The sequence below is a fragment of the Epinephelus fuscoguttatus genome, linkage group LG5, assembly GCF_011397635.1.
Source record: "Epinephelus fuscoguttatus linkage group LG5, E.fuscoguttatus.final_Chr_v1".
In the NCBI taxonomy this organism is placed as follows: Eukaryota; Metazoa; Chordata; class Actinopteri; order Perciformes; family Serranidae; genus Epinephelus; species Epinephelus fuscoguttatus.
The window spans coordinates 34,422,632-34,435,202 of NC_064756.1; the positions used below are offsets into that span (position 1 = coordinate 34,422,632).

The 12,571-nt window shown below is 45.7% G+C and overlaps 1 protein-coding gene across 1 annotated transcript; it reads right to left on the reverse strand.

The window, feature by feature from the left end:
* Positions 1-6,756: 6,756 nt before the first annotated feature.
* psmd8 (proteasome 26S subunit, non-ATPase 8) lies at positions 6,757-12,564 on the reverse strand. The gene is made up of 7 exons (XM_049576493.1): positions 12,370-12,564; positions 11,065-11,137; positions 10,834-10,936; positions 10,567-10,732; positions 10,219-10,319; positions 9,464-9,575; positions 6,757-7,657 (listed from the first exon to the last, which is right to left on the reverse strand). The coding sequence occupies exons 1-7, from the start codon at positions 12,547-12,549 to the stop codon at positions 7,520-7,522; spliced, it is 873 nt and encodes a 290-aa protein (XP_049432450.1). The 5' UTR covers positions 12,550-12,564; the 3' UTR covers positions 6,757-7,519.
* Positions 12,565-12,571: the final 7 nt, after the last annotated feature.

The window sequence follows — 12,571 nt, forward strand, 5'->3', positions numbered from 1 at the left end:
GCCAAAAGGGAAGCCCCGAACGTGGGCTCAGGGAGGAGGAGCTCATTCAGGTTGTTATCCTAGAACTGGAATGAACAGTTGAAAACAACTCCGCTCTTACCGTTATGCTCAGTCATGTGATGGGGGACATATGAGCTGTTCAGGGTTTCTTCTGCTCCTGGCTTCAGCTTCACTACGTAGCCTGCATCTTCAAGCCTCTGGATCTTGGTGATGTAGGCTGCAGCCAGCTCAGGGGTTTTAGCCAGTCTCTTCTCTGTACTGCACAACTGTGGGAGCACTGCCTCCTGCGGTGCTCGCAGTTGTCGTATGTTGGGGATGTGCAGTAGGGGGATAGCATAGTGATTGAGTCCCTTATCATCGACTCTTATAGTCTTGGCTTCCAGAAGCTTTATCGTTTCCTGGTCCTGCTGGGATCTGGTGCTGACCTTGGCATTGCAACATGGCAGTACATCCATCTGCCACAGTTTCTCAATGTTCCTCAAAAGGTCTTCTTTCATAGGAACTGTGCTTGTGAAGAGACACTACTGGACAGTAAAACAATGCAGTAGTCCCTGGGCTGGACCCTGCAGTGTCCAACCTAGGCATGTTCTGATGGCAGCGGGACCTCCTGGTGGGCTAAGGCGAACTGGTTCCACTGGTGTGATTAGGTGGGGGTTGTCGGAGCCAATCAGCAGCACAGGGCTGACTTGGTCCAGATTCTGTAATGGCAAGCCTCAAAGATGTCTGTACATTTTCTTTAAGGTGTTGACTGGGTGAGTATGTTCTGCCAGACCCAGTCTCTCGGCAGTGAAGGCACCCTGGATTTGGTAGATTTTCTGTGGTTGAGTAGCTGGAGACAGCCTGAATGATACAGCCACCCCATGAAGAACATAAAGCTCCTGTCTCACTGTCTGTAGGGGCAGATCTTCTGGTTGCCCCTGGAGGCCCAACTGCTGAGCAGCCATATGGAGGACGATGGTACGTTCTGACCCATCTCCATTCCGTAAGAGAACTTTGATGACCTTCAGAAGAACCTTGCGACCTTCTGCCAGCCTATCAATGTAGAGTACTTCATCTGCAATACTGGGAGAACAGGTGCTTGTGGAAGAGGCTGCTTTGGTGCTATTCCCTGTCTTGACATAAGTCTTCTCATTCACCTGGCGGAGCACAAGTAAATGTCAGTTACCACATGTCTGGCAACACATCCTCAGGCCCGATGGGCACGCCCACAATGCCAGCAGGCATTGTTATCCTTAATCCAGCTGTGTTTTTGCAGTGTTGTTGTCGTCGTCGACGTCGTCGTCGTCGTCCTCCACTTATCCGGGTCCGGGTCGCGGGGGCAGCAGCCTCAGCAAGGAAGCCCAGACAGTCCTCTCCCCAGCCACTTCCATCAGCTCTTCCGTGGGAACCCCGAGGCGTTCCCAGGCCAGCCGGGTGATGTAGTCCCTCCAGCGTGTCCTGCGGCGGCCCCGAGATCTCCTCCCGGTTGGACATGCCCGAAACACCTCCCAAGGGAGGCGTCCGGAAGGCATCCTTACCAGATGCCCGAACCACCTCAACTGGTTCCTCTCGATGTGGAGGAGCAGCGGCTCTACTCCGAGTCCCTCCCGAATGTCTGAGCTCCTCACCCTATCCCTAAGGCTGAGCCCAGCCACCCTGCGGAGGAAACTCATTTCGGCCGCTTGTATTCGCGATCTCATTCTTTCGGTCACTACCCAGAGCTCGTGACCATAGGTGAGGGTTGGAACGAAGATCGACCGGTAAATCGAGAGCTTCGCTTTCTGGCCAAGCTCCCTTTTCACCACAACGGACCGGTTAAGCGCCCGCATCACTGCTGACACTGCCCCAATCCGCCTGTCAATCTCCCGCTCCATCCTACCCTCACTCATGAACAAGATCCCGAGATACTTAAACTCCTCCACCTGAGGAAGGACCTCCCCCCTGACCTGGAGTGGGCAATCCACCCTTTTCCGGCTGAGGACCATGGCCTCGGACTTGGAGGTGCTGATTCTCATCCCAGCCGCTTCACACTCGGCTGCGAACCGCCCCAGTGAGAGCTGGAGGTCACTGTTCGATGGAGCTAGGAGGACCACGTCATCCGCAAAAAGCAGGGATGAGATTCTCCCATCACCGAACCTGACACCCTCCACCACTCGGCTGCGCCTAGAAATTCTGTCCATAAAAGTTATGAACAGAACCGGTGACAAAGGGCAGCCCTGGCGGAGTCCAACCCTCACCGGGAACAGGTCCGACTTACTGCCAGCCACGCGAACCAGACTCATGCTCCTTCGGTACAGGGACTGGATGGCCCTTAGCAAGGGGCCATCCAGTCCCCCCACAGGATGCCCCTGGGGACACGGTCGTAAGCCTTCTCCAAATCCACAAAACACATGTGGACTGGTTGGGCGAACTCCCATGCCCCCTCCAGCACCCTGGCGAGGGTAAAGAGCTGGTCCACGGTTCTGCGTCCGGGACGAAAACCACATTGCTCCTCCTCGATCCGAGGTTCAACTATCGACCGGACCCTCTTCTCCAGCACCCTGGAGTAGACCTTACCGGGTAGGCTGAGGAGTGTGATCCCCCTGTAGTTGGAACACACCCTCTGGTCCCCTTTCTTGAAAATGGGGACCACCACCCCGGTCTGCCACTCCAGAGGCACTGCCCCCGATGTCCACGCAATGTTGCAGAGGCGTGTCTGCCAAGACAGCCCTACAACATCCAGAGCCTTGAGATATCCGGGACGAATCTCATCCACCCCCGGGGCTCCGCCGCCTCGGAGTTGTTTCACCACCTCGGCGACTTCTGCCCCAGAAATTGGACAACCCGCCCCTGAGACCCCCGTCTCTGTTTCCTCACTGGAATACGTGTTGGTGGGATTGAGGAGCTCCTCAAAGTATTCCTTCCACCGCCCGACAATGTCCCCAGTTGACATCAGCAGCTCCCCGCCTCCACTGTAAACAGTGTGAGCAAGTCAAAAGACCCTTCATGATGGTTATGATCAAGGACAAGTGTACCCGGCCCGGAGGGTTACCGGGGCCCCGCCCTGGAGCCAGGCCTGGGGTTGGGGTCCGTGGGCGAGCGCCTGGTGGTCGGGCCTTCGCCCATGGGGTCCATGCCGGGCCCAGCCCGAACTGGCTACATGGGTTCGTCCCCCTGCAGGCCCACCACCCGTAGAGGGATCCAGAAGGATTCGGTGCAATGTGGATTGGGCAGCAGACCAAGGCGGGGGCCTTGGCGGTCCGATCCTCGGTTACAGAAGTTGGCTCTTGGGACATGGAATGTCACCTCTCTGGCGGGGAAGGAGCCGGAGCTTGTGGAAGAGGCTGAGCGTTACCGGCTAGATATAGTCGGCCTCACCTTGACACATAGTTCCGGCTCTGGAACCCTAGTCCTTGAGAGGGGTTGGACTCTCTCCTTCGCTGGAGTTGCTCCGGGTGAGAGGCGGACGGCCGGGGTGGGCTTTCTGATAGCCCCCAGACTCTCTGCCTGTACGTTGGGGTTTACCCCAGTAGACAAAAGGGTTGCTTCCCTGCGCCTTCGGGTCGGGGAACGGGTCCTGACTGTTGTCTGTGCTTATGCACAACAGTTCAGAGTACCCACCCTTTTAGAGTCCCTGGGACGGGTGCTGGACAGTGCCCCAACCGGGGACTCCATTGTTCTGCTGGGGGACTTCAACGCTCATGTGGGCAATGACAGCGGGACCTGGAGGGGCGTGATTGGGAGGAACGGCCTGCCCGATCTGAACCCGAGTGGTGTTCAGTTATTGGACTTCTGTGCGGTCGCAGTTTGGCCATAACTAACACCATGTTCAAACATAAGGATGTCCATCGGTGCACGTGGCACCAGGACAGCCTAGGTCGCAGGTCAATGATCGACTTTGTAGTCGTATCATTTGACCTGCGGCCCTATGTTCTGGACACTCGGGTGAAGAGAGGAGCAGAGCTGTCAACTGATCCCCCCCTGGTGGTGCGGTGGATCAGATGGTGGGGAAGGCGCCGCAGACCTGGCAGGCCCAAGCGAACAGTGAGGGTCTGCTGGGAACGCCTGGCGGAAGAACCTGTCCAGATGATCTTCAACTCCCACCTCCGGGAGAGCTTCAACCGCGTCCCGAGGGCGGAGGGGGACATTGAGTCCGAATGGGCCTTGTTCCGCTCTGCCATTGTTGAGGCGGCGGTCGCGAGCAGTGGCCGCAAGGCCGCTGGTGCCAGTCGCGGCGGTAATCAGCCATCAGGCTGAAGAAGGAGGCCTACAGGGCATGGTTGGTCTGTGGGTCTCCGGAAGCAGCTGACGGGTACCGGCGGGCCAAGCGGAGCGCAGCGGCGGCAGTCGTGGAGGCAAAAACTCGGGCGTGGGAGGAGTTCGGTGAGGCCATGGAGGAAGACTATTGATCGGCTCCAAAGAGGTTCTGGCAAATCATCCGGCGCCTCAGGGGGGGAAGGCGGCAACTTGCTCACTTGCTCACACTGCAGTGTTGTTAGCTGCTTCAAGTTACTGCAGGCATTAAGTGAATGCTTGCTGTTGTTGCAGTAAGGACAGTATTTCTTAATCCTCTCCTTAGAGACTGCAGGCTTAGGCTTGAGGTCAGCTGGCTGGGTTTTGATGCATAGGAAGAGGAAGATGGTGGTGGTCTTCTCTGAGGGCTTGGGTGCTTTCCTTGTTTCTTTCTTTGCTGAAGCCTCTCCTTTTGAACTGTATCTGGCTGTGTCCACCTGAATTTGAATTTAAAATTCCAACCAATCAGAAAGATCCAGAAGTCTGAGGATTGGAGTGTGATGCAGGATAAAGCGACGGAAACTGGATCTCAGGTCATGAGGTAGCTTCCCCAGCAGTCTAGGCACATGTGATCCACACTGTAGCTCCACATTACCTTACAAGGTAACACAAGGGAGCACATCTTTAATGCAAACATGTGGAAGGCCTTCAAATTGCTGCTGGCTACATTGGGACCATCCATTAACTCCACATTAACTGTTGGTTCAGAGCATCCGTATTGGCTGTGTAAGGGTGATGTGAGTTAGAATAAGAATCAGCAATTAAGAGTTTAAGGTGGTCAACGATTTGGAATTCGAACCTCTCTGTTGCGTCCGCTGGGAGGATGTTGTCAAGTGCAGTTTTGGCGTTCCCCCTTGGTATGACTGTTCTTGACCACCAATGTGGCTCCTTTGTCTGGAATGGGAGTGACCACATCGTGAGGAATAGTCCCGTCTGGGTATGGAGTAAAAATGTGTGTTTACTTCCACATGGCTTGGCTCAGGGACATGGTAGTGATCAGGGGAACAGGCTCTGTGCCTCTCATTCTGGTCCAGAATGATGTTGCGCACTCGGTGCAAGCAGCGGGAGGTGTAGACAGTATTTCTTTATGGTTTCTCTGTGTCAAGACACTGTTGTAAAGCCAAAGAAAAGATGCAGAGTCAAAGCATTCAATTAAACTAGTGGAAAAATACAGAAAATGTCACTATGAAAACAGAGATAGAGGAGAATGGTTGGTCAGGTTGAAAAAGAGAAACAGGAACCAGCCATAACCTCTCCAGTAACTCTCGAGTTAGTCCATGCTGATGGTTGCTGGCACCCATTTACAGTAAATCAGTGCCGTTCCAACAAGGTGTGCTGTCAACATGTCCCGGGGACAGGTTTGCCAACAAAATTTCCAAAAGTGGCGAGCTACACACTTCAAGCCATTTTATAGCTGTAGTCATTGCTAAATTCAAATCTGAACTGCATTTTTAAGGATATACGCAATATTAAGCATAGTAAATAAGCGCAAACGTTTTGTTCTTCTTTGTATTTTCCTTTGTTCTGATCTATACCACTGATTAAAATCAGTAAATTACATCTTTGTGAAACACATCCACAGGTTTTATGAATGCCCAGTAAGGTTATTATGGTTAACTAAAAAGAAACTAAAAGCTAGCCATAGGTGTAAAAAACAGTTTAGTTAACTGCAATAAAAATAAAACCTAGACTTCTGCAAAAAATAAAAACTAACTGAAACATCCATGTCTGTCCGGTCTTATATGTAGCTATGACACTGGACAATGCTTCAGTTTGTTGTAGCAAAGAAGCTACATATCCTAAAACAAGGATGCTTCATACATCTTTGGTGTCAAAGTGGACACCCAAGATATGTGTCACCACATCATGATGTTGACCTTTGACCTTTTGAAATAAAATGTTATCCCTTTATGATTTCATCCTATTAGACATTTGTGAGAAATTTAGTCATAATTAGCATGTGACTTCTTGAGTTATGGCCAAAAGCGTGTTTCGTGAGGTCACAATGACACTTGACCACCAAAGTATTAGTTCACCATTGAGTCCAAGTGGACACTGGTGCCAAATTTGGAGAAATTCCCTCAAGGTGCTTGGGATACCACGAGAATGGGTGGACTGACAGGCAGATGGATGGCCAACCCTGGCCACGGCTGTCATCGGTGCAGAGGCACACGCTCTGGAAACTAAATGAAACTAAACTGAATTGAAAACAAACATTAAAAACGAGTACTGAGTAAAAACTAATGAAACATATAAAGCTATAATAACTTTGGTGCCCAAACCACCTGCATGAGCTTCCTTGAATCAGCACAGAAAGACTCGCAGCTTTCATAACACAGAGAGAGACAGAGGGAGAAGATTCTCATCTATTAGAGAAAACATTCAGAATATTTCTTACATTAATGACTGGCATGTGGTAAATTGATTAGTTCCTGGAAATTACTTGAATCCGCATAAAGTTAGAAGTGATGTAAAAAAAAAACTGGAAAGCAGTCATTCAGAAAGTTTATTTTCAGAATCATTTATTGCAGGCAAAGATTTAATATCAACTGGATTACAAACCATCTAGGGAGGAAGAGGAATTTCCATTTAGAAAACACTCACAAACTTCAACGGCAATTCTGTCAGTTGCTAGGATACAAAGCAATACATTTCTGAGAGCTCTATAAGGAGAAAATTAACTTTGTGTACAAAAAGATTTTGGTGAAAATTAGGGGGAAAATGTTGAGTTGATAGTCTTGTGTGACACTGACAGGCAAAGTCACAGGGTAGTTATTGTAATTAGTTGAATTGTAATTGTCAAAGAGTTGAGGCCCAAGGGTTTTAAATGTAGTAGCTGGACTTGAAGTTATTATTTCTCTCTCACCAGTTGGTAATACGCCATAAAAAGCTCAGTTTTAATGCTGCTGAGATGGCATCTTAGATAAAATAATTAACTCTATCATTGAAACCCTTGAATGTCTTCAGTGACAGGTAGATGTGTAGCTATTGCTGAGTAGACTGGTCACCAATGGTACTTTTGTTTGTTTTTCCACCACCTATTGAAATAAAAACAAACTTCCAGACAGGAAGACCTGCAGATGAGTGGAATACAGGAAAAATAAATGTTGATAGATTTTTGAGGTATGGGCAACAAATCAACCACTCTGGCAATCAACAAAGTCATATCCCTCAAGGCAACTGCATTTGAGCTGACTGGATGTATACTGGATCAGCGGTGTGTGTCTGAGTGTGTCTGTACATGGCTGAGTGTGTTCCTGGGGGCGGATTACACAATCATTTCCAGCTGTCGTGCATATTCGATGACCTGTTGTGCCAGCTCTGTAGAGGGGATGGTCACCTCCTCTGTCCGCTGCTGCTGACTGGTGAAAGAGTAATAGTAATCTGGGCTCAGACTCCATCCCCTCTGAAATGAAATGAAATGAAAAGAACAATCAGCTTTGACTGCCACTTTGTAGGCAAGAATCTGGGATGGAATTTTGTTTAAATTTCAGAAATGAAACCACAAGAAAAACACAACATCTGACAGCTAAACAATAAGTTATCTGCAATTCTAGTCCTTGTCTAGTTGCTTCTTCCACTGTATTTCATTGTGTTATGAGCTTCAATATATTTACCACTTATTGGACCAAGTCCAAGTTTACAACCCTAACAGGCTGTTGTCATTGTGACTGTTGTTTCCATGTTTGCAAAATTACATGCATTTTCAGGTTCTACCAGTGTAAGTTGAATCTGCTGTTAAATGTGCAATAACATTTTAGCTACCCTAACAAGACAAAGCACAAAAAAATAACATGAGAAGTGAAATCGTGCTAAATGTACTTAAAGTTACAATGTGTAATACGTGGTTGTTTATTAGCAAATATCAACTATTGCTTTCATAAATATGAAATGATTCCTCTATATATACACAGGCAGGGCGCAGTATGCTGGAGGCTGCATTCTTGCATCGCCATATTTGAATACAGTGGCCTAAAGAGATACACGCGCTTCGCCTTTTGCGTTTACCTAGAACTTGCCGTCACTGGAGAAGGTGCAGCTCAATCTGGGGTGCTTCTGCATGAACCTGCTTTGTACTTTTATGATTCTGTCGCACTTTAAATGGAGGACCACACATATGTTTTGCCCCATAAGAGGGAAACCACGCCACCAAATAAAAGAAAAAGATCAGATAAGCGAGGACGGGGGACAAAACGCGAGTGAGTATCGGCGTTGCTTATTCCAGGTGGAAAAAACTCCTGTGGAAGAACACTCTGGAGACGCATATATTATAAATCGTACCAACCTATATTTGCCGCACTGTGCCCTGACTATCACATAAACGTGTTATTTTAGCATTACTGTGCTAATGTTTGCTCGTGTTACCAAAACAATTAGAGATAAAACACTCCTAACATAACGTTATATCTCACTGGTAAGCTATAACATATTGTAGCGTCCGCCAGGATGTGTGGAAAGGATGACACATTTATTCGGCAAACCACCATTTATTACTGAACAGTACAGGTTACTGTTGGCTGTAACTACACCAAAACAACCAACAAACAAGAACTTAGCTGTAACTCCAACTGTGCACTCCTGCTCTCTCCTCCAGTTTGCTCATACACACACCAGCACGTGCACTCACACAGCTCTCATCCCCGTCACACTCACCCCCCGCCCCCCTACCTATACTCATTTAATCCCAAACATGCCATTAACTCACAGAACATTGACATTATAACAGAACATTTACTGCAGGGTCGCTACAATATCGTAACATGGTTTAGATTCCTAAATAAATATTCTCCTCATCACTAGATAGGCCTACTCCTGAAAAACTTGAAAAACTCTTGGATGATGCCATCTCTGTCTGCGCAAGACTTTCTGTCCTACGAGGCCACCGTCACTTACCTGACGGGAGCGAGTGAGCCCTGCAATCTAGAATTTGACCGCTGATGTCACCGTTACTCACCATTTTTACACACTGAGGCTTTAATGTTTACAAGACATCTGTACCTGTATCTGTGACTCTTTTCTTCAGATAAATAAATCAGTTGCCTTCAACTGAGACATGTAATTACCCCTCCCATTATATTAAATGCAACTTTAATTTTTTTTTTTCTTACCAAGATCTGCAAAAATCTAATGTTTTCTTCTTGTATCCTATCTGCATCCTATGCTTAATTTCACATACAATTTAAGTTTTCTTTCATAATAAAAATATACATACCTTGTTAGCATACTCTGTCATCTTATTCGGGGAACTGAAGAAAAGCACACGGGTGGCTTCACTGAACTGGATCTGCTCATATGCTTTCTCTATGCATCCTGCGATCTCATCGCTGCAATTGAAAAGGTCACAGTTTTAGCTGAAGTTGTCTTTAAAATACAATGCAATTTTATCAGCTGATCTTTTTGTGCCCTGTCGATTATAGTACAATCAAGATGAAACACAACAAAAATAAAGAATTAAAGAGGTATCCTTCCTGGTAAATGAAAATAACTGAGTTAAAGTCATTTCCTTTGCAGAGTCCATAATTTTCTACATCAAGACACCTTAATACTTGGAAAGAAAATGGACGATATATTTTAAACTGTCACCCATTTCACATCTGTCTTGGTCAACATGCTGTTCATAGCATAAACCATCAGTTTTGTTGCTATGGTTACCTGCATCTTAATATACCTTTTCACAAACTGAGTATGGTGTTTAAACTGCTGACCATAAGTATGCTGAAGTTGTCCCGATATATGTTATAATGAACTGTCAACCAATGATGACATATACAAGGATTTTCCACAGCCATGGTAATTACATAGCATCATTTTAAAACAACAAGATGCACTAGGACCTGAACGGAAAAATACAAATGAATTTTTAAGGAAAAATACACAACAGCATTGGTTAAAAGCACATATAAAGGGCTGCATCAATGAAACGAGTGTATAAATGATAGTAAGTATGATTACCATACTGATTCTTACCGAATTGTGTCGAGCAGAATATCTATAAAAAAGGTGTAGCTCTCGGCAGGGATGTTGCCTTTGGCAAGAAATACCTTGTTGTAGCTGCCCTCCATCAAGTACTGAAAAGGCCAGGAGAGGATATAAGGTGTTATTGACACAGTCATAGAATATGTAAATAGAGAATTTCACAGAGCCCTGTATATATTTCCTACTGCAGCAAAAATGTAAACATTTTGATTTGAGGATACAAATTACTAATTGGATGCACAAATATCAAAATTCTATGCTCGATACCTGGCCACAGCACAACAACAATGCACTATCAAACCCTGAAATTGTTCCATGGCTAGGGGTAAATTGCAGCACCTGCTCTAGGGACACTGGGTGTCTGATGTATACGTTGGTCTGAATATCTCGTGCACTCAGTCTCTCAAGTTCTGTGTGAAACTCAGACACACGGTTCTGTGAGAGCAGGAAGAGCAGGTTCAGTCCAAGTAACTGGTGCATGTAGGCAGCTTCAGGCAGTTCATCCCTTGATGACATAAGTAAATAAAGAGTGATGTTAGAAAACCCAGTGAGTACTGTGTAACAAAATCCCACTAGTACATATGAAAAACAAAAAGGTGGCATTACTTGTAATCAAAGTAGTAACATTTTAGCTGGGCCATGTATCTCTCAAAGGACGGGATGTCCTTCTTGCGGATACTCCACAAGGCTCCAATTTCAAGGACATCACCTGAAACACAGACACAGATCTGTCTTTATTAGGGCTACCTTTTGATATCTGTCTTATTGCTTTGTCAAACAATAATCCATGATTAATATGAATGTTGTCTATCAGCTTGATTTGCCACCTATACTCACGAGCTAAAATGAGCTGCTGCTTAGTGAGCGCAGACCCACTGGTAGGTAGGAAATTCAGCTCCAGTAATGACACCTGTAAAAAAAAAAAGTTTGGCATCATTATCTACAAAATTTCGAACTTTATGTGTCACTTATGTTGTCCTAATAGTTTAATAATCTAAAATGACACTAATCTGGACCATAGATTTATCAAGCACATTTTAATTGTTGACTTGTCAAGTACTCAGTCAGAGGCAACTGGACTTCAGGGAGTTTTTCTCAGAAGTGGAGTGTAGCTAAATGCATTTGCTCAAGATTTGTATTAAAGTATCATTTTGAGGCATGTGTATATTACTCAAGTATTTCCATTTAATGCCACATTTTGATTGCTCTACTACATTTTGGAGGCAAATATTGTACTTTGTACTTCACTACATTTATTAGACAGATTTGGTTACTAGTTACTTTACAGAGTCATGTTATTAACACAAAATATAAATCAACTTTGATATATTATAAAGTTAAGTCACCCACATGTAGGCTACATAACGTCATAACAGTTGACACCAGCTGGTACATGTAAGTTATGTACACATGAATGCATCAATAAACCAGTGATATCATTTTTGTGATTCTAAAATGGGTCATTCTTCAAAAGGAGGAATTTGATTTTGCTACTTTTAAGGATATTTTGATGCTAATACTTTCGTACTTTATTTCAGTAAAAGTTTGAATGCAGACGTTTCACCTGTAACAGATTATGTTTACATTTTGGTATTGGTCCTTCTCAACTGAATCAAACGAGCTGTCAGCATGGCGTTTTGGTAATAAAACATCATCTAAATAACAGAATTTCAACAGTGGAGTTGTGAATTAATAATCAGTAAGTAAAAGCAAACGTTTGAGATACAAATAAAAGTAAAAGACGCATAATGCCTCAATAATCATTGGTTCAAATGTTTATATTGGACGCCAGTTCCAGGGTTGATACTAGTTGGACAATGAATCAGCCAACGATATGTTAACATTAGCAACACCGCTTATTTCCTGACTGCCCTCCCAAAATTATTAAATTAGTCTATCAGGCAAACACTGGGTGTACCGTATTCAACGCACGGAAACTCAATGTTATCAATCCAGAATGAGTATCACTGTAGGTTTCTAAAGTTTACCTAACAGGAAACTCAACACACAACGTTAGCATGGCTAACGTTTGTTAGCAAGCTTAGCTACGTCTGCTAATAGCGCCGAGGCTTCTACACAGAGTGTTCCTGATTCGCCCCATATAAATAAAACAAAAATAGACAACCCGATGTGCGACTCTACCTTAAGTTTGCTCAGAAGCTCTCCACATTTACTCAGGTTTGGGTTTTTCTTGTTCCACTCCGCTTTGAGGGTTTCATACAGTCCCGCAGTCTCTTTCAACGCCATGGTGATTCTGCAAAATATACGACACCGGCCACCGGAATACGTTAAATGACTGTCGTGAAGTTCTCTTGTTGCCATAGTTCCTTGTGACTGAGCAGAC